The sequence below is a fragment of the Rana temporaria genome, chromosome 12 (genome assembly GCF_905171775.1).
Source record: "Rana temporaria chromosome 12, aRanTem1.1, whole genome shotgun sequence".
Taxonomy (NCBI): Eukaryota; Metazoa; Chordata; class Amphibia; order Anura; family Ranidae; genus Rana; species Rana temporaria.
The window spans coordinates 45037749-45061159 of record NC_053500.1 but is presented as its reverse complement, the minus strand read 5'-3'; the positions used below and the strand labels follow the sequence as shown (position 1 = coordinate 45061159).

Here is a 23411-nt window from a genome sequence, read left to right as displayed (position 1 = left end):
GACAATGCTGGGCCAATCTCCAGGCACCTGAATGGTCACATGGGGAGAAACCATAGATTTCTGTAAGCAAAAGCTTGTGGGTGACTCAGGGCAGCAGCAGAACGGAGCAACAGGAAAGGCTAACAAATGGAACATGTGCTGCTTGGTAGAAGGGGATTAAGGTAAACCTGCTTTTTGCACAAGGAGCTTTGCGACTCGTTTGCCCACCAATAACACCTTTGACGTGCTTAAAGGAGCAGTGGCCACACACACTTTTTTTTTTAATACTTATGCATGTTTCTGACTGTTAAAGGAATGCGGGGGGCACGTCAACTTATTTTTTGCCCACAATTGTTGATGTTTTTTTTAAAATTTCATAGGGTTATATCGTGTTACCAGTTTAGCTATAAATGGTACTTAGCGGAGTTCCTAAGGTGGCCTCACATGAAAAGTTTGTCTCTAAAGTTTGCTTTTCCACCTGATATGCAAAGAGTTTAGGCAGAGAATGTCATGTAAGATCCACACGCTTTAATATATGGCGCCGGCTAATCTCTGCAACATCTGCAGGGACTAAAAAGGATGGCTTTTGAAATGTTATATCTTGCTCCATCAAAGTCCTAAGCATCAGCACAATCTCATGTAAAATTGTTTTCATTCCATAAACTGTCAAATTGTCTCGTCCGTTGATTCTATCAGACACTTTTTAGTCATGGAGTCGTCTGTCTATTGCATTTCTTGCAAAAAAGTGCACGCAAAGCCTTCCGCAACGTAATGGTAATAAGGTATTGTATGGTATCTGCTACTGGGCAGAATGTTACGTTTAGAAGTCCAAGTTTAATGCCCACCTCAGTGCTCCCCTTACTCTATTTTTTGTTTTTTATTCATACATTAATTTTTTCTTATTTATGATGTCACATGACACACCGGTGTCTTCTCCCAGTGGTGGGTGGTCCAGGATGATTCACAGAGCAATGTTGAATTGATGACATTAGCACTGCCCCAATATAATGTGGAAAATGTATCAAAACTGGAGCATCTGTGAATGGCAAACAATCTCCTATCAGTCTGTTCAGTTATTCCCGGTTCACACTGGTGCGACAAGCACTCCGATTTTGAGAGCACAAGTCGCAATGGAACCATTCTAATAGGAGCGACTTGAGTTGTTCCGACTTAGAAAAAGGTTCCTGCGCTACTTACTACTCTGCACTCTCGTATTTCTAAAGCTGGACATTTATACAATCTTCTTGTACAATTTTAATTTAGATTTACTAAAACCATATAATATGAGGTCAAACCTAAACACATTCAATTGATATGCAATCAGGCAGGCCTTTACACTACGTAGTTGAAGGTAAATCTAAAGAAAATTGAACAAGAGCATAATGTACGGTCAGCTTTAATCTTCCAGGTTCGAGTGATGCTGGGCAACAGTAATCCTGAAAGACTGAGGACATCTTGTAACTAAAAAGAGGTACTGTAGGGACAACTTTGGATTAAAGGTTAACATTACAGCCTAAGCTGTGTTTTGGAAACATTTAAATTAGCCCAGCATTTACTGGACTTTAAAGTGATACTAAAGTCTCGTGTTTTAACAAACATGTTATACTTACCTGCTCTATGCATGATTTTTCACAGAGAAACCCAGATTCTCCTCTTCTTGGGTCCCTTGCTGGCGCTTCTGGCCCCTCCCTCCTGTTGAGTGCCCCCACAGCAAGCAGCTTGCTATGAGGGCACCTGAGCCGAGCCGCAGCTCCTTGTGTCCATTCAGACATAGAGCCGTGGTTCAGCCCCACCCCCTCTCTCTCCTCATTGGCTAACTGACTTTGACAGCAGCAGGAGCCAATGGCGCCACTGCTGTGTCTCAGTCAATCAGGAGGGAGAGTCCCGGAACAGCTAAGGCACCCGTGCACATCGCTAGATTGAGATGGGGCTCAGGTAATTATTAATGCAAATAATTTACTTGTTTCTTTCTTCAAAGACAAAGTATTTTGTAGTACGGTCTTTGAAGACAGTAACGAGTAAATTATTTGCCTTGGCGATTGTGTCCCGTCTTCATATATATATATATATATATATATATATATATATATATATATATATATATATATAATGTATACACATGCCTTGTGGGTTCAGATCACATATTTTTGTAGCGTTGGATCCTGTGTTACAGCTGCTTTTAGAATGAAAAATGCAGCGCGGCACAGTTTATTTTTTATTTTTTTCTCCTTGTATTATTTGTCTGTGAAAATTGAGTCGTTCACATCGCATCATGGTGATGATTTTGGCACATCAATATGTTTCTTTTCTCACCAGCAGTATTTGAGTTAACATCTCTCATTATGCTTGCGGTTGGCACAGGGCATAGGGGGCAAAGTGCCAAAGGGATAGATAGGGTTCACAGAGACAGATCCCTCTGGTGGCGTCCAGGCTGCCTGGTTGCCAGGCAACAGGACTAGGCCCTAGCAGCTGTGTGACATGGGCAGAGGACCAGAGTTCATGATTGAGGAGGTGAAGGCAGTGAAGAGTGATCTGACAAAAGCCTCATTTCTGTATAGGAATGTAAATCTTAGCACTATATCCCTCCGCTCCCTCCCTTCTCTTTCAGCTCCTTTTTCTATTATGTGTAGAAATAGATCCAAGATGTGGTGAAAGGATTTCATCTGACCAGTTGTGTCATTCTTTTTTTTCTTTTTTTTCTGCAATTGTGGGAGCCAATTTAATTAATACTTTTTTTTTTTTTTTTTTTTCATGCTTTCGACCTTGTGGTTTGTTAGGTTATTGAACCATGTTCAATAATACATTTTATTATCTGTTCAAAGTATGTTTTGATTCTGATTGTACGTTTTGCTAAAACAGCATGCAGACTGGGAAGTATGTTATCTGCAGTTGTAGGCTAAAGGGGGTTTAAGAAATGCTGCCTGCATTGTGGTTGGAATCATTGAGTGCCTAATGGATTGGGCAACAGGAGTCTGGCCATGTGCAGCCAGCCTGTGAGATACAGGAGACTGGGTAGGTTAAAAAACTTGTCCTGATTGTCATTGTTCCCTTTGAGAAAAGTGGTGCTGGCAGCATTTATCCCTTTCACAATTCACAGAAATTTGCAAGGTAAGCAGACCCCACCTTGTGAGCTTATTGAATGTGTGTTTCTGGCTCTAAGGGTGGTCTGATCTACTACAGATGCTTCACGCAGCGCGCCACAAATCTGGCATCGAAGCTGGCCATACACTGTAATAAGTTTTGGATGAACCAAATTTATGTAAGATGAGGGCCTGCCTGATCTGGACAATCCAGCAGGCTTTTGCACTCCATAGTTCTAAAGGGGATTGTACACCTAAAAAAAAAAAAATGTTTGCAGGTACAAAAAAACGGGGACATTTACTATTTTTTTGTTTTAGGAGCCTGGAAAGCATTGAACCAGTGATTAGCAGATCGCTGGTGCCATGCAGGACTCCTGCAGACTGTCAGTGTGAGCTGTACAGGTGGGCAGTTTCACACTGACAGGAAGAATTATTGAACTACCAGAGTGCTCAACAACGCTCATTGTGGACTACAAGCTGTGAATGAATGATGAGGCCATGTGGGCAGAGCCCCACATGGTCGCCCTTTTTCGAAAAAGTGACAGCTAGTACGGGGAAATTCTCCCCTTACTGCTGTCTCACAGAGGGCTCGGAGCAGCTGCATGAGCGGGAACATGTTGTATGTTCCACCCTAAAGACGTTTCACGCTTTTCTGTCTGTTACAGCGTGATGAATGTGCTATCTCCATAACGAATGCTAGTTTTACCAGAACGAGCGCTCCCGTCCCCTAATTTAGTCTAAACATGCGTGGATTTTTAACCGATGGTCGTGCCTACTAACGATCTTTTTTTTTTCTATCGGTTAGGAATCCAGGCTATTTCCATCACAACGGGTGTTCTGACGAAATATCCAACAGAATGGCCATCTTTAGCCAACCACAGAGGCTAAACTAGATGGTGTCTTGCATGTTTCTGAATATAATTTGTAGCTCTACTACCCACAGCAGCTTTCCATTATAAGTTTGCTAGTCCTTTAAGACAGGGACATTACATAAAGGGAGGCCTTGCTCCGACATATATTGTGACCATTCCTTACTTGCCGCCTGCAACGGGGAGGGAAGCGCATATTTCTCTGGTTACAGCAGAGACTCTATGTTGAAAGCAGACGCTGCGGTTAGTCCCAGACACAGACCCCTAAGTACTCCTGAGGAGGGGGGATTGGGGGGATACGCCCATCAGACCCTGCTGGAATGGTGGAAGGGTCCTGTCGCAGAAACATCTTAAGACATTATGGAGAGATTTACATCCTACTGGAAAAGAAGCATCATTAAAGTCACTGGTGAACCTATGATGGCAGACAAGTTCACTCAAAGTACAAAAACTATTACAGTAACGGCTGAAAAAAAAAGTATAGTCAAAAAGAAATATATCCTTTTTTTTTTTTTTTTATGTATATAAAAATATACCTTAACCTTTTTCTGTATCATTTTCAAAAAATATATAACAATCATTAATGGGTACTATATTTCAGGAACTTTTCTAAAAGAAAATAAGTGGGATATTTTTTTGTTTTAGGAGCCTGGAAAGCATTGAACCAGTGATTAGCAGATCGCTGGTGCCATGCAGGACTCCTGCAGACTGTCAGTGTGAGCTGTACAGGTGGGCAGTTTCACACTGACAGGAAGAATTATTGAACTACCAGAGTGCTCAACAACGCTCATTGTGGACTACAAGCTGTGAATGAATGATGAGGCCATGTGGGCAGAGCCCCACATGGTCGCCCTTTTTCGAAAAAGTGACAGCTAGTACGGGGAAATTCTCCCCTTACTGCTGTCTCACAGAGGGCTCGGAGCAGCTGCATGAGCGGGAACATGTTGTATGTTCCACCCTAAAGACGTTTCACGCTTTTCTGTCTGTTACAGCGTGATGAATGTGCTATCTCCATAACGAATGCTAGTTTTACCAGAACGAGCGCTCCCGTCCCCTAATTTAGTCTAAACATGCGTGGATTTTTAACCGATGGTCGTGCCTACTAACGATCTTTTTTTTTTCTATCGGTTAGGAATCCAGGCTATTTCCATCACAACGGGTGTTCTGACGAAATATCCAACAGAATGGCCATCTTTAGCCAACCACAGAGGCTAAACTAGATGGTGTCTTGCATGTTTCTGAATATAATTTGTAGCTCTACTACCCACAGCAGCTTTCCATTATAAGTTTGCTAGTCCTTTAAGACAGGGACATTACATAAAGGGAGGCCTTGCTCCGACATATATTGTGACCATTCCTTACTTGCCGCCTGCAACGGGGAGGGAAGCGCATATTTCTCTGGTTACAGCAGAGACTCTATGTTGAAAGCAGACGCTGCGGTTAGTCCCAGACACAGACCCCTAAGTACTCCTGAGGAGGGGGGATTGGGGGGATACGCCCATCAGACCCTGCTGGAATGGTGGAAGGGTCCTGTCGCAGAAACATCTTAAGACATTATGGAGAGATTTACATCCTACTGGAAAAGAAGCATCATTAAAGTCACTGGTGAACCTATGATGGCAGACAAGTTCACTCAAAGTACAAAAACTATTACAGTAACGGCTGAAAAAAAAAGTATAGTCAAAAAGAAATATATCCTTTTTTTTTTTTTTTTATGTATATAAAAATATACCTTAACCTTTTTCTGTATCATTTTCAAAAAATATATAACAATCATTAATGGGTACTATATTTCAGGAACTTTTCTAAAAGAAAATAAGTGGGAAAAATATATAAAAAAAAAATGTTTTCCTATATAAAATAAAATAATAAAATCTATACAAGAACAATTGTCAGCCTCCTGTAGCCTAAAATTAGAGCGCACATAAAAAATCGGCTGCTCGGCAAAGTCATTTTGTTTTCTTCAGCAATACAGTAGGGGCTTTTACACATACATAGATGTGCTAATAGATCTTTCTTTTTTTTTTTTTTTTTGCAAATTAAGATTACTAGTTTAAATGTTTAATTATATTTTTAAGTAAAATTATAATGAGTTTTATTTTTCGCTGTATTAAAGTTTTTTTTTTTTTTTTTTTACATTTTTTTATTTTTTATTATTAATGTAAGCAGAAAAGATTAACAAACAAGGCATCAACGGCGCCAGAGCTGGTAATTACAGAGCTTGTACAGTAGTAAAACATTTCAACAATATTAAAGTATTTTGCGTTCTAAGGACATATAATTTTCTATGCATATTTTCTTTATTATAATCTCTCATGAGCTGCTGTATTTGTTATTCATACTCTTTTTCATTCTGTTTAATTAGAAAAGTCCCCATCACCCGCCACATCTGTTTTAATAAGTGATAATTGCTCTTGGTAGAAAGAATGATAGTGAGATATTGGCATTCCGAGCATGAGGAAAATGCGTGAGGGTTTTATCAATTCATTCATTCTAACCCAGAGATACATTGGCCCTGATGTAAGGAAAATGTTCTCGCGTTCCTGCCCTTTCCCCGTTTGGTCGTTTTCTTGGTGTAGGGTAGAAAAAAGAACACTTTTTCTTTTGAAATACCTTTTGTACATGGGGCTCTTTGATAGTCAGTGATGTCGAACACCCAGTTTGTGGGATGCATGCAGAATTTTTAGATGGGAAATATAGACGTATTTTAGGATCTAAGCACACAGGTATTTGTCAGTCTCTGCTAGTAAATGTTAATCTGAAGGCCATCATGTGCACCAAATATTTACAAAGCATTTATCTCGCTCCAGGCTGCTTTCATTAAGCTCTTCAAGCTTTTTTCAGAACTGTTTCGCTATTCTTAAATATTTTTACTAGCTGTAGCTTTAAGGCCCCTTTCACAATGGGGCGGGAGGTGCGCTGGCGGTATAGCGCAGCTAAAAATAGCGGCGCTATACCGTCGGGAATTTCCGCGGGATTCAGCCGCTAGCGGTGCGGTATTAACCCCCGCTAGCAGCTGAAAAAAGGTTAATACCGCCCACAATGCGCCTCTGCGGTATTACCACGGTTTCCCATTGTTTTCTCGTTGAGAAAAATGCTCTGGAGCATACAAACGTTTTTCACGACCAATTTAAAAAATAGAATTTTCCTCGTCAAAAAACGGTCGTGTGTACGGTCGCATTAGGGTCGCATTCCTGCTCAAAGCTACAGCCAGTGCTCTCATTAGGGCTCGTGCACACTGCAGGTCAAATAAAAATACAGGCATTTGAGCTTTTATTTCAGCTTGGAGAAGCTTGTACTTTACTGGGCTTATTTGCATGTTTTTATTCAGCTTCTTTGAACATAAGCGTTCGTTTTCACAAACCTTCCTATTTTTATGTGTGTTTGAGCCTCTTTGAGCTTTTTCATGCTCATTTGCATGTTTTTCGCACTTAGGTGTCTTTTCGGCGCAAAAGCTTCTCTCAAATCCGCAAGTTTGGTGGGGGGTTTTTCTACCTCCATACACGGTCGAATTTCGAACAAATTTTATTTTCGAAATCAGAAAGTTTGTTTTCTTCTAAATTGATTTTCAAAATTCGGCCGACCAAGCTTTCATGTTGCTACAGAAAATAATTTGTGGCCGGGAATCTTCTTTTTTCTCCGTAAATTTTATTTTCTTGCACATGCGCATTTTTTTTCTATTACATTTCCTGCATGATTCTCCCATCATTGATTAGAAAATTGTTTGTTTTTCAAATAATTTCCAACATGTCCGATTCCTCAAATTTGATTGCCGCACGAAAATCGGCTGTTGCTGCGGCCCACTAATAATGCAAAACACGAACGAAAATTCTTAGATCCGTGTATGGCCGGCATAAGAGAATATGCCTGTAAACTCCTGAAAAAGCCATAGTGCACATGGACACATTTGCTAAAATGGGGGGGGGGGGGTTCCAGGCTGCAGTGTTCATGAGCATTAGCGTTTGTTACTCCAACACTTCATATTCCTGATATGTGCCTGATGTACCATGTACTTGTATGAGAAAGTATCCTGTTCTCTTTGTATTGCTTCTTTTATGTAAAATTATTATTATTATTATTATTATACAGGATTTATATAGCGCCAACAGTTTACGCAGCGCTTAAATCCCTGGTGTTGCTGGCAGTCCTCTTAAAAACTTACCGCACTAAGCAGGAGAGCACACCATGGTCGGTTCTCTAGCTATGCTGGGAACTCAGCCTGCTCTCCAATGATCAAATGTGTCCTGACACCCCCCCCATGCACAGTCATTCATTGGGAATCTCCAGTGTGCTGCTGCTTCTCCTCCATCCAGCTCTTATGCAACTGAGAACAGAGGTAATGTGATAATTTATAAAAAAGGGAAAACAAATATTTATCATTTTTTTTATATCTATATACAAATGTTTTGCCTTTCATTTGTATTTTAAACTGAATGGGTTGTTTTACAAGGTGATCGTTTACAATCACTTTAACATTTATATGCAGGATTGAATATATCACACCATCAGGCTAGAGCTTATGACATCATGCACAGCTCTCACTCTTGTGAGAGTTTGCCAAGAAGGGAGGGGGGATGAGTCATAAGAGGGTCAATGAAAACTGCAGAGCTGGAGGTGTGCCTCTGTGTGTCTGTGTAAATCCAGGAAGTAAACAGGTAGCAGCTTCAGCTGCCCACAGTTAAAATGGCTGCAGCCAGACTTAATGGAGGGAGATTTCTGCAGCATATTCACAGTATATATAAAATAATATCCAAAGTGGTTGCAGGGAAGCTTCAGGATGGCAAAGATGTTTTTATTACAAATTATGTGAGCAGACTGCAGTTCCTCTCTAAATACTTACTGAAACTTTTGCTCCTCAGACCAACTCCCCCATCCATCCTTCCAGTAGCAGTTTCCACTTGGCGTTTATCCTGATCGTGGGAAACTAAACTCCAGAAAGATTTTGTGCTGCGCACCACAATGCTGCAAGGCGGGTGCATTGCCCACTACAGTTATTATGCATTGGAATGTTGCACTTTACTGCAATGCACAATTCTAAATGGTCCAAATGAGGAATACAAGCTACAGTAGCAAGCAAACGGCACCTATGGGGAAAATGGATCTCATTTGTCATGTGCCACACATGCATTTACAATGTGTTTGTATTTGATGACTTAAGTGTGATAGAAGCACCTCAAACATATGTCAAGCACATTGTATCTGCATGCCCTGTAATTACAACACCTCTATAACAAGAAACACAATTCTGAATGACATTGTGTAACAGTACAGGGTACATGAAAAAAGCTGTGAACATTCACCAAACATTGGTTAATCATTTCCAACACATGCACCAGGAAAATGTACCTGCAGTGATTATTTGGTGAATGTTTTATCAATATGCCCCTGTGTGACCACTGTGTATTCTACACCACTATGTAAGGCTGGCCATAGATGATGTGATGTTTGCAGGAAAGAAAATCACTCCAATATCAACACAGTCTTTGATGGGGGGGGGGGGGGGGGAGTCCCTCTCATGGAGCCATTGTGTTCTCCCGGCAGGGATGGCTTAACCCCACCGCTGGAAGAACACCAGTGATTATTGGCAATAATCTCATGTAAAAATCCAGCATGCTGGTTGCACCCAGGTCAATCCATCGATTTGACAATTAACCTGCCCATACATTCGAATCACGGCCAGTCGCTGCTGAAATAGCTGAGATTCACCAGTGACTATTGCTATTGGCTATAGTCACTGACAATAATTGTATGTAAAAATCGGGCATGCTGGTTGTACCCAAGTTGATCCATCGATCGACTTGGGTATAATCCGCCTACCCATACATTGTTTGAATCTCAGCCCGTCCCTGCTGAACTGGCTGAGATTCGAACCATCTATGGCTGCTAAGACCCATTTCAGATATCAGTCACTGAGCTTGAGATTCCAATACTGCTTTAGGCTCCATGTACACGGGACGCTTTTACAACTGCTCCTAAATGATTAACCCACGTTTAAAACTTCAGTTTTGGCGCGTTTAGGCGCGTTTTGCTGCGTTTGCGTTTAGAAGCGTTTCAATAAATAAAAATGGGCAAAAATGAAAAACGCCTATAAACGAAACGCTGCTAAACGTGGGTTACAGCGTTTAGTCACATTTGGCGTCTGAAACATGGAAATCTTCTGCATCTGAGCCCATTTTTTTTGCTTTCAAAGAAACGCTGTTAAACACATTTGCCTAAAAACGTCAATAAACGAGACTGTGTACATGGTCACATAGGATAACATTAAATGAGTTCAGGGGCAGTTGGAATAAAGCGTCCAACTGCCTCTGAATGTACGTTTAGCAGCGTCCCGTGTACATCGGGCCTTACATTGAATTGGAAATTTTCAAATTCTGTTTATATACGAGTGCTGATTTGACTCTCATGTGATCTTGATAAATGCTGCTTGGTAAATGTCAGTCAAGGATGTGCATACATCGGATAACTGCCGAAAAAGCCAATGGCTATATCGCTGCCTGATTATAGATATATATATATAGAGAGATACGTTTTATCTTTTATTCTTTTGCCAAGGAATTTTAATCAGATCTATGTTTCGTTATTGAATGCTGACGTTGTTCAGTGAAAATGTCAAGTGTGAGCTGGTGTAGTCCCTGAGCACCAACTGACAGAGTGATCCGCAGTTAGCTGTATTGTTAAAGCTAGACGACTTTATTGCTGCATACAGCTGTGTTCTATACACTGTTCTGATGATGGCCAGAACTCCTAAAACAGGTGGTTTCTAGTTACAGTAACTATCTCTGTAATTGTAGGCTGTACTTGTATACTCTTTGCCTGTCTTCAAAAGTAGAGAGTGCTATTGTTTAAAACAAAACATACTTTTCCTAAGAGCCGGTTCACATTGGGGCGACCTGGGAATCCGACTTCAAGTCGCCCCAAGTCGCGCGGTCCAGAAAATGAATGGGAGCCGTCTTAGCCCCCATTCACATCTAGGTGTTTTTACGCCTGTAGTTCTACGCCGCTGCCGCCAGAGGGATGAAAACACATGTCCCTCTATGGAGATGGTTCACATCTCCACGCTGAACGCCGGACGCCTGCCGCCTGAAAAAAGGTCCCGGACCTTTTTTTCAGGCGGCTTTCGGCGTTCAGCTAGGAGATGGGAACCATCTCCATAGAGGGGGTCAATCTGGGGCACATCTAGGCGGACAATACCGGCGTTTTGTCGCTGCAAATTGCGGTACAAAACGCCGCTATTTGTACCGCGATTTGCGGCGACAAAACGCCGCAAATTTGTCTGCCTAGGTGTGAATGGAGCCTTAATGTACACTACTGAAGGTTCCTGTACTACTTCAATCCGACTTCTAGGCAACTTGTACCCATTGATTTCAATGGAAATCGCCTCAGAAGTCTGATCACTGTCTTAACTGAAGCAACAATACAGGAAGATAACATACATTTCTCAGGCAAACCCCTCCCTCCCACAGAGCTGATTGTTTGATTGGCCACTGGAAAGCCTCCTGTCCTGGAGGCGACTTGAGGTTGCCTTGTACTGTCCTGGAGGCAACTTGAAGTTGCCTTGTAAGTTGCCTGCTGATTCATACTCAAGTCGTGTCCAAGTTGCCTCCCAAAGTCGTGCTGGAAGTCGTGTTGCCCCTGTGTGAATGGGTTCTTAGGAAGAAGCTGCTCTAGGCTCATTTCAGTTTTGGTCACATGATCTCTGCTAAAGAGGAGTATCCACCAATCTGAACTCTGACCCTCCCCTTCAACAGAGATCACATGACTAACTGCCTAGGACAGGTCTTCAGGCTCTCTTACATTTTTTGGAAGGGGGCCTGAGGGAGCATTTTTACAAGTCGTTAGTTTTCAGCTAGTCTGTTGGCATTAAGGATGAGCTCAGGTGTGTTCGCAACCCGCACGTGCAGAGCCCACCCGGAAGTCGGCACTGCAAATCACTAATCGCAACTAATCGTGAGGTGAGACATTTTCCCAATCTGAGAAATGTCTCACTGCCTGTGATTGGCGCTGTGCAGTGCCGACTTTCTGGCGGGCTTTGCATGTGAAGGTTGCGAACACGCCTGAGCTCATCCTTAGTTGGCATAAAGCTTGCCATAGATTCTAGTGTGAACATTCATGCAAAAAATCTCATCAGTACATAAAAAGGAAATGGTGCAGGAAATGGTAAACCACTAAATGAGTCCTTTAAAAAAGTCCATAGTATAAAATCAATTACAGTGCATATAGCGCTGTATCTTATGGGCAGCAGCTCCCCATAGCATGAAGCAATGCTCTGCAAAAGACAAAAGGTAACAGATATGGGCCCCAGCCTAGTTGTAGTACTTAAAAACAGGTTTATTTTTAAAAACTACCCACAAACGTAGAATAGTAGGCATATATCGAATATATTATATTTTTCTGAGAAGTTATATAAAGCTCTGCTCTGAGGAAGGGGGTGTGCCCCCGAAACACGTCAGCTTGGCTATATAGTGGGATACAAGTGGAGCATACATATTTTACATCATATGGCATTTTGTGGTCTAAGTGTTTTTACCAGTTGCACTTTTGTAAGTATCCAATTTGTATCCATTGTATTTGCTCAAATTTTGCTCAAAAGGTTTTTTTGCGGTAATGCACTAGGTGCTTGCTCCTTCCTGTCTCCTACACTTTGGCTTGCGCCCCCGTCTGTTCCCTTTCATCAGTACATTTGATAATGCCATCAGAAACTTGATGAATGTCATTCAAGTCCTTCAAAGAAATGTGTTTGCTTTTAACATTTGATTATGATTATTAGATTTTCCTTTATGAAAACCACATTACTTGTTAGTATTTTGGTAGTTTGATAAAAAAAATTATATTTGATTTATTCCAGGTACTTACCGTATTTATCGGCGTATAACACGTACAGGCGTATAACACTCACCCTAACTTTAAGAGGGAAGTTTCAGGAAAAAAACTTTCCACAGCCCCCTGCGTATAACACACAGACACAATTTACCCTCTACTTTCAGGGTAAAAAAGTGAGTGTTATACGCCAATAAATACAGTATAAAGCGCTGAGAATTTACACAATGCTTTACATATATATTCGTATCAGTCCCTGCCTTCTATACTGCTCCTTTGAGTTTCCCCATCACTAAGATCACTGATTTGACGCCATTAGAAAAATGAATAAACGTTCCTATAACACATTTGTTTTGTTTTTTTACAAATCTTTACCCATATATGGACAGCTTGATTTTATGCCGCTGATACTGATAGAAATGGCATATTCCAGAGTGCCTACTACACATAGAAGTTGATTTACTAAAACTGGAGAGTGCAAAATCTGGTGCAGCTCTGCATAGAAACCAATCAGCTTCCAGGTTTTATTTTCAAAGCTTAATTGAACAAGCGGAAGTTAGAAGCTGATTGGCTGCCATGCACAGCTGCTCCGGATTTTGCTCTCTCCAGTTTTATTAGATCAACCCCCATAGCCTTGTCTTTGCTAGCGCTACCCTTGGTGTTCTCCTGAAATCCCGATACTGGGTAATCCTGTCTGTACCTGATTATTACACATTTTTGTTGTTTTTGCAATTTTCTGGCTTACTAGTTTCTACAAAACCGCTTCCATCCCTGCAATTGATTTGCAGCATATTTAGAAAGGCATTTCTGAAGGTGGAGTAAAAAAATTCCATTGCAAGAGATTTCCATTTACATTTATCCCTTTTCTAAAATGAATCCTTTGTACCTAAAATATCTCTCCAAAGACGCTGTAGCGTTGCACCCATACAGAGCTTAATTAGGCCGAGTCTTCTATTTTGCCTTGCCATTAAACAGCTTTAACAAGGAGGTGATTAGGAGGCAGTGGTCCTGTATACTCTCATAATAAGCCTTATTAGGGGATCAATTATATAATACTAGTGTTGCCCTTAACGACCAGTTAGGTGTGGGCTCTCATTTTCTGACATGCACTGGAATGTCAGCTGGATTTTGGTCACTATGGGCAATATAAAGTCTACATATCCCACTAAAGTTTATTTAACTGCACCAATAAAAATGACTGGTTCACAGCCAGGGGATCTTGGTAAAGGGCTAGTTCACCTTTACCAAAAACTGCCTATGCACATAAGATATATAAAACAAACCGTGCAGTTCTGACTAAAGTTGTATAATGCCTTTGCTATAGGTGAAGGTTATGCATGTACCTCCTGAAGCCCGTTCACAGAACTCCCAGCCAGAGGTGGTATCATCCTGTCCTGCCTTATTGCTATGAAGTTGCTCAGACACTCCCAGCCATTACAGGGGCAAATGCTCACCCCCCCCCCCCCCCGCGCGCGCGCATATGTTGTGGTCCACTATGTTATCTGAGCTCAGAGCTACAGGGATAGGGAGAGAGACCACATGTGAGGTGGTTTGAATTGGCTGGAAGTGTCTTATCAATGACCTAGAAGCCAAGCAGAACGGGATGATGCCATATCTGAGAGTTTTTTGGCCAAGTAAATGACCCACACCTGTAACAAGGGCATTATTCAACTTTGGTCACAGCTGCACAGTTTTTATCTATCCTTTACCTGCATAGGCCGTTTTTTGGTAAAGGCAATCTAACCCTTTAAGGCCTCGTACAGACGGATGGACTGTCCGCTGAAAACGGTCCACCGGACCGTTTTCAGCGGACATGTCCGCCCGGAGATTTCTGTCTGATGGTTGTACACACCATCAGACAGAAATCTGCGCGTACACGATACGCGGTGACGTGGCCGCGACGATGACGCGGCGACGTGCGCGGCCCTGGAAGTTCAATGCTTCCACGCATGCGTCGAATCAACTCCTGCAGTCCTGCTCCTCTCTCGAGTACACGCACAAAATACACTTTAAAAAAAAAAAAAGGGTTTCCACTTTTCATAGTTACATAATTATTCAGGTTGAAAGAGTACAAGTCATCAAGTTCAACCAAATCTAAACCGGAAAGAAAACCAGCTGACATGACAACTAGTAATGACTGGTGGGTTCTTGTCACTCAGAGCTGTGCATGCAGGTGTCTGCGAGGAATGCCAGAAGAAAAAAGTAAAAAAAAAAAAACATTTCACCAAATGGCTCAAATAAATTAAAAAACCTTGCAGCCTCAGAACACTAAACGTACTGATCCGGAGCAAGGTAAAGCAACCCAGAGGAGTTAATGCTTATTCTGGAGGGCTGATTACAGGGTGGTTTATTGTACATACACTGCAGGCAAGGTTTAATGATCTGGGAAACAAATACTGGTCTTACGAGCACTTTCCTATTATTATTTTGGTAAAAAGCTCAATTTTACTGACCTGGATGGTAAAATACTGGACAAGTTCCAACCTAGATTATGCACATGCTCTGCTGGTGTTTAAACTACTGGCATGCTGGGCACGACTTACCATGCTGGAGGTTGGATATCACCAGGGAAAGGCCTATCTGTGTGCTGGAGGTTGGATATCACCAGGGAAAGGCCTATCTGTGTGCTGGAGGTTGGATATTACCAGGGAAAGACCTATCTGTGTGCTGGAGGTTGGATATCACTAGGGAAAGACCTATCTGTGTGCTGGAGGTTGGATATTACCAGGGAAAGACCTATCTGTGTGCTGGAGGTTGGATATTACCAGGGAAAGACCTATCTGTGTGCTGGAGGTTGGATATCACCAGGGAAAGACCTATCTGTGTGCTGGAGGTGGGATCTCACTGGTAGAGCACACTCTATTCAGCTAAATTCAAGACGAGGCAGAATCCTCCAGTAACTTTAAAGCCTCGTACACACGGTCGGACATCAAACAAACTTTCCCTTGAAAGTTGTCCGGTCACACTCACTTTTTCGGCAACAAACACGAACGTAGTGACGTTTCAACGTACTGACGAGAGTTTAAAAGAGGAAGTTCAATTCTCCGGCGTCACCCTTTGGGCTCCTTCTGCTAATCGAGAGTTAGTAGAGGTTTCGTCTGTGTGCATTCGCGATTTTCAGTTTCGTGCAATTTTGTTTGTTTCTGAACGTCCGTTCGTCAAGCAGACATGTTGCGCAATGGGGTTGTGCTAACTAGACCCCCAAAAAAATATAGAAATATGTTTGATTCATATAACCAAAATACACTAATCCAAAGTAAAGACATTTGTTTTTACTCTGTCAGTATCACCAGCAAAGCAGCTTTTAGTATTATCACATTATAAAGAAGAAGAGAATGTGCACTGCTTTTCTTGATTTCAGAACTTGCCGCGTCACGAATGTGCACTTTCAAATACGAACGCTAGTTTTACCAGACAGAACGCTTCCGGCTGGTCTTTGCTTCTGAGCATGCGCGTTTGTACTTTGTACAAAAGTCCGATTGCTTGCTGTACACACGGTCGGACTAGGCACCATCGGACTATTGTTGACGTAAAGTTTGTCCGTTTGCAGACCGAACTTTTTGTCCGATGAAACCCGAAAAAGTGTACGGGCGTACGGTGTGTATGGGCCTTAAGAAATTGGAGCTTACACCTTCTATTATAGGATTAATAGTGAGAAACACATCTAGCTCCTAGTACCTGTAGAAGACCACACACTTTCATTGCTTTTTTTGGATGCTAGCTAGTCTCCATAAGTTACTTAACCACTTAAGGACTGCCTAACGCCGATATACATCGGCAAAATGGCACCGCTGGGTACAATCACGTACCTCTACGTGACTGTATAAAGCCCAGCGGTGGGTCGCGGGCGCGCGCCCGCGACCCTGTCCGAAGCTCCGTAACCACGGCCGCGGGACTTGCGGACCCGATCGCCGATAGAGTCCCGCAATCGGTCCCCGGAGCTGAAGAACGGGGAGAGCCGTGTGTAAACACGGCTTCCCCGTTCTTCACTGTGGCGCTGTCATCGATTGTGTGTTCCCTAATATAGGGACGCACAATCAATGATGTCAGACCTACAGCCACACCACCCTACAGTTGTAAACACACATGAGGTCACACTTAACCCCTTCAGCGCCCCCTTGTGGTTAACTCCCAAACTGTAAATGTCGTTTTTATAGTAAACAATGCATTTTAAATGCATTTTTTGCTGTGAAAATGACAATGGTCCCAAAAATGTGTCAAAATTGTCCGAAGTGTCCGCCATAATGTCGCAGTCACGAAAAAAATCGTTGATCGCCGCTATTAGTAGTAAAAAAAAAAAAATGAATAAAAATGCAATAGAACTATCCCCTATTTTGTAAACACTATAAATTTTGCGCAAACCAATCGATAAACGCTTATTGCATTTTTTTTTACCAAAAATAGGTAGAAGAATACGTATCGGCCTAAACTGAGGAAAAAATATATTTATATGTTTTTGGGGGATATTTATTATAGCAAAAAGTAAAAAATATAGAATTTTTTTCAAAATTGTCGCTCTATTTTTGTTTATTGCGCAAAAAATAAAAACCGCAGAGGTGATCAAATACCACCAAATGAAAGCTCTATTTGTGGGAAAAAAAGGATGCCAATTTTGTTTGGGAGCCACGTCGCAAGACCGCACAATTGTCATTTAAAGCGACGCAGTGCCGAATCGCAAAAAGGGGCCTGGTCTTTTACCTGCATTTTGGTCCGGGTCTTAAGTGGTTAAATACAAAAATTCTCATACGGCAGAATACAAATTTGGTATGTAATGTATTTGTATTGTATTTTCATACGAAAACTTTACTGGTTAAACGAAAATCTTACGATCTGGTATCGTACGAGAAAATTTTTCTTTTTTCCTTTTGGAAAATTTCGGACGCCAGCTGTGTACTAACAATCAGATTATTGTATGATTGCATCAAAAGCAGTATTTTTTGTACGATCTTCTGATTATTGTGTACAGTGCTTTACTCTTTTTTATTGTGTACAGTGCTTTACTCTTTTTTATTTTTACTATATATATATATATATATATATATATATATATATATATATATATATATATATATATATATATATATATATATATATATATATAGTAAGGGAGGGTTGTAACTGTAAAACATTTTTTTAACCATGTTTGGCAAATTGCAGAAATCCCTCCAAAGTGAGGGGATTACTGGTTGTCACCAGAACAAGTGCCCTCATTGGAAGATATCCCCTCTATTCCTGTTCTGGTGGCAGCCCACAATTTAGTATTTTCTTTCACTCTTGGTGATGATGATAAATAGGTCAAATACAGAGCATGGATCTCCGTAACGGGGGCACAGACAGCAATGAAAACCTGACAGGTGTTCTAATCCCTCTCAAACTAAAGAGAAAAGTTTAGATTTTAGTTATTCTTCTATGTAAACCAAGTTTACTTAGTGAACCATGTTATGCATTTTTTTCAAGGTTATCAAATTTCCCCTTAATTGCTTCTTCTCAGTGGAGATTAAAGTAGAAGGAATTTATGAAGTACCATCATTTTTACATGACAGGCCTGTAAGTGAATTCCCGTCCCCACATGTTCAAAGCAATAACCAAACCTTTGCTGCACCAGTACCCCTTCTGGTGAACAGTATCTGCTTACCAGGAAAGGCTGGTTGTCTGGTCAATATGTTAAGCCCATAGGAGTGAATTAAGACGAGTAGGAAGAATTTAGCCTGGCCCGATACATTTTACAAGCCTGACATGTAAAAATGGCAGTACCCAATATCCTTTTGTATTCAGGAAGTGTTCCCTGAAATCTCCTTACCTGTAATCAGGATCAGTAGTACTGAAGGCAGCACTTCTCTTCTTCTATAAGTCATTGTGTTACTTTGGAATTGATTTTATTAGAGCTTCTTTTTATATTCCATCTGCATCATGATCGGCTCAGACCCCACTTTCAGGTCAGAAACATAGGGCCAGATTCACGTAGAATCGCGGCGGCGTAACGTATCGTAGATACGTTACACCGCCGCAAGTTTTCATCGCAAGTGCCTGATTCACAAAGCACTTGCGATGAAAACTACACCCGTGGCCTCCGGCGCAAGGCGGGCCAATTTAAATGGTCGTGTGCCATTTAAATTAGGCGCGCTCCCGTGCCGGACCTACTCCGAACTCCCGCCGTGCTTTGCGCGCCGTGACGTCATTTTTTCGAACGGCAACGCGCGTAGCGTACTTCCGTATTTCCGGACGTGTTACGCAAATGACGTTAAATTTTCAATTTCAACGCGGGAACGACGGCCATACTTTAGACAGCAATACGTTTGCTGACTAAAGTTAGGGCACCTAAAACGACGACTAACTTTGCGACGGGAAACTAGACTAGCGGCGACGTAGCGAACGCGAAAATCCGTCGGGGATCCGCCGTAACTCCTAATTTGCATACCCGACGCTGGTTTATGACGCAAACTCCCCCCAGCGGCGGCCGCGGTACTGCATCCTAAGATCCGACAGTGTAAAACTATTACACCTGTCGGATCTTAGGGATATCTATGCGTAACTGATTCTATGAATCAGTCGCATAGATAGAAACAGGGATACGACGGCGTATCAGGAGATACGCCGTTGTATCCCTTTTGTGAATCTGGCCCATAGGACTTACTTTCTGACTTTCGTAGACCTTTGGTGTGAGACCTACATTGGGGTCACCTGGAGAAAGTTTGGACAAAACCAATTGTGATATAATTGCTATAAGGCCCATTACCCAAATTTGCTGAGCCTTCCACTAATCCAGCATAGATTTATAAACATAATCTATATGTTATAAATTGCTTTGTTCTGTATGTGTTCATAGTTCTATTTCATATCTCAGGTTGATGCATGAAAATAGTCATTGTCTTATTTTTCTTTCTGTTTTTTTCTTTCAGGGGACCCCTTAGGAAACAAGGCCCTTTCTCTATGCACCCCTCTGTCTGAAGAGGGAATGGTCTGTCCGGGGAGAGCGTAGAACCTGCCTCCATGTGAACACGGCCGTGTCCCATGAACATCAGGCAGCTGGGGGCGGAGCCCGCCTTGGTCTCTTCTGATTGGTTCTGGATGGAATTACGTTGAATGGACCAGAATCTTAGCGGGCTGGACTGCTTGTCAGAGCCAGATGAAAAAAGGTAAAATGCTCCATACATTGTTAGTCACCTGAGTTTGCTTCTCTAGGGCTGTTATTGGAATGCATGCGTCTAGTCTGGAATGTAGGCGGTCACACCAGATCAGTTACTTCATGTTTTCTATATGCAAGCTGGAGTGTCTGTGCACCCAAGACAATTTCCCATCATCAAGGAGTGTTCTGTGCCCTAGAGATATTTCAACTGCATTTCATAAATGTACATCTGAGAAGCTGGCTGTGCTGTAGAGTGAAACAGCCAAAAGCAAAGTTTAAATACAACACACGCCACCTAGTGGATGTCTGATGCAGACCCTTATTTAAAGCGACCTGTATCAAGCAAGCATGTACCTGTAAAGAAGAGCGATACTTTTCCTTTGCTCCCACCAAGAGATATGGTCTCCCAAAGTTCACTAGCAAACCAACAGCTTCAGGAGTGTCCATCTCCCGAGTCTCCCACAGTTCTTTGCATTGACCTTCACATCAATATTTGAGACAGTAGTGACATGGAGGTCATCGGGAGAAGCCAGCGGGAGCTGCGAGGGACCTTGGAGATCAATACCCCTGGAAGTACTGAAGCCAGTGAGTAGCTTAATAGCCAGGCGATTAGTATTTTCACAAGGAGACTAGCAATGGAAGTCTTAATATGTATTTCACAATAGATTGACATTAAAAAATTCTGCAAAGATAATAAGTGAACTGCCAGTGTTTACCTCTCCTTCTGAAAAAACTAGTTGTCTGGACGTGGTGCTAAACCATTCTTCTGACACACTGACAAGTATGCAGGTTGGGATTTCTGTCATCTCCCTGACTTTGCCGGCTGTGCATTCATTACTATTCAGTGAGTCAGAAAGTATGAAATACAGAGGCAGCCAAGCAGTTTGCATTTTTAGAAAAAGATCGGCAATGGCAGTCTCCATATTTCTATCAATCAGTACAGGTTCAGTACAAGTTCAAGACAACATATATACATTTTATAATGACATTCTTGGATTATGGACTATGCAAATATTTCAGGATCTTATCGGAATATTTTAATAATGGAATATAAGTGAGCAATATTCTTCAGCACACAGCTCATTGCTTATGCAGAAGTCCAAGCAAGGAATCCTGCTGACAATTCTATGCCTGCTGCTCCTTAAAGCAGGGGTCTCCAAACTGCGGCCCGAGGGCCAGATGTGGCCCTTTGCTTGCCTTTATCTGGCCCTTGGGGCACAATTCCTCCCACTGACATGAGGCACTATTCCTCCCATTGACACCAACAATGGGGCACTATATTATCCACTAATACCAATGATGGGATACTATTCCTCCTACTAATAGGGGGAATACGCCCCTTCCTATTGACCACCAACCCTGAGGCCATATATGTTCTCACTGATGCCGGGCCCGTGACATTTTCTTCCCTTGCTGGCCCCAATCCGGCCCTCCTAAAGTCTGAAGGGCAATAAAGTGGCCCTTTGTTTGACAAGTTTGGAGACCCCTGCCTTAAAGTATTCAGTTCCAGAGAAGAACATGGAGGCTACCATTATTGATATCTTTATAAATATGCTAGTTGCCTGGCTGTTATGCTGACCCTTTGGTTCAGTACTTTCTGTGTCACTGACCCACAATGAGTAATTGGATAAGCAAAGTCAGAAGTCCTATTCTGAATACTTGTTCTTGTTTAGTAACTCAGAGGGCCAACATGAAAGCCAGGCAGCCAGCATTTTATTTGAAGGTCAGTTGTTCTCGCTTCATATACAAAGATAAACTTGAAAAACATGAACAATGCATCCTCCCAAAAACACACACGCTATAATGCTTATTTAGTGTAGGAGGTTGTAATCAAGATAAATACTTGCCTTACACCTCATCTTGTAGCAGCTGACGGATCTGCCTTTTCCTCGCCTTGTTTGGAATGTGGATGGACACTCAATGTCATCATTTACAGTACAGGACCCCGGGCCTGCATTGTATGCAATGTTAGTGGGGTGCCAGTCAAACAACTAGTTAAAGAAAGTGACTTCAGGGAATTGGTCATCCAACAGAGAGGAAACCTGTGGGGACTTTGTGTAAGGTAAGAAATGCAAAATGATCCGTATATCCGGTATGAATGAAAGTGGGAGGCCCTATCATTATTTATTTTTACTGACTGCACAGAAGGCTATGGGAAGGGGATGCAGAGCTTACCCAAGACTGTGCTGTCATGTTTGTGCTAGGAAATCTAGTTTTCTTTTGCAGGTTAGGAGATGTAGACATAAACATAATTGTCAAAAGTATTGGCACACCTGCCTTTACACACAAAGGGTGGACCAACATTGGCACATCCTTTGCAGCTAAAACAGCTGCAACACTCCTAAACCTGTCCACAAGGTTTAGGGGTGTGTCTGTGGGAGTGTTTGACCATTCTTCCAGAAGAGCACTTGTGAGGTCAGACACTTAATGTTGGACGAGAAGGCCTGGCTCGCAGTCTCCGCTCTACTTCATTTCAAAGGTGTTCTACTGGGTTGAAGTCAGGACTCTGTGCAGGCCAGTCAAGTTCCTCCATCCCAAACGTGCTCATTTATGTCTTGATGGACCTTGCTTTGTGTACTGGTGCGCAGTCATGTTGGAAAAAGGAGGGTCCATCCCCAAACTGTTCCCACAAAGTTGGGAGCATGAAATTGTCCAAAATGTTTTGGTATGCTGATGCCTTAAGAGTTCCCTTCACTGGAACTAAGGAGCGAAGCCCAACCCCTAAAAAATAACCCCACACCATAATTCCCCATTCACCAAATGATTTGGACCAGTGCACAAAGCAAGGTCCATAAAGACATGAATGAGTGAGTTTGGGGGGAAGGAACAATGGCCTGCACAGAGTCCTGACCTCAACCCAATAGAACACCTTTGGGATGGATTAGAGTGGAGACTGCGAGCCAGGCCTTCTCAGCCAACATCGGTGCCTGACCTCACAATTGCTCTTCTGGAAGAATGGTCAAACATTCCCATAGACACACTCCTAAACCTTGTGGTCGGTCTTCCCAGAAGAGTTGAAGCTGTTATATCTGCAAAGGGTGGGCCGACTCAATATTGAACCCTACGGACTAAGACATCGGTGCCATTAAAGTTCATGTGCGTGTAAAGGCAGGCGTCACAATACTTTTCACAATATAGTGTATGTAATTATTGTTCAGATTTTAAAGTAAGGTGAGTTTTTTAATGTATGCCGCTCTTTTATAAGACAGTATTAAATGCAAAAAAAGGAGTGCGAAGTGTAAGCAACTCATAGCAACCAATGTAGTTTTCTGCTGTCATGTCCCTTTCAGAATAGACTTATTGTGGTCAATGAAATGAATTGTTGATTGGCTGCTGTGGGTTACAATGCGTACTGTAGGCATCGGTCTACACACAGTGGTAGCTTGGAAAAAAATGTACTTTTTTAAGTTGGAGCTCAGAGTAATGTTTTGGTTTGTGCCGCTCTGCTTGAAAATGATTGGAGTCATACTGTGCGTGTGCCAACTCCGACCATTCCATCGTTATGACTTACACACACTACTCTTGGATCATAGGAGCAGA

At 42.1% G+C, this 23411-nt stretch overlaps 1 protein-coding gene across 3 annotated transcripts in view; it reads left to right on the top strand.

The window, feature by feature from the left end:
* The window catches only part of THRA (thyroid hormone receptor alpha), a 286969-nt gene that overhangs the window by 148077 nt on the left and 115481 nt on the right, over positions 1-23411 (top strand). For all 3 annotated transcript variants that reach the window (XM_040331865.1, XM_040331864.1, XM_040331863.1), the window contains one exon: positions 19645-19881. In XM_040331865.1, the coding sequence (XP_040187799.1) occupies positions 19829-19881 (53 nt within the window). In that variant the 5' untranslated portion in view covers positions 19645-19828. The remainder of the gene's footprint in view (positions 1-19644; positions 19882-23411) is intronic.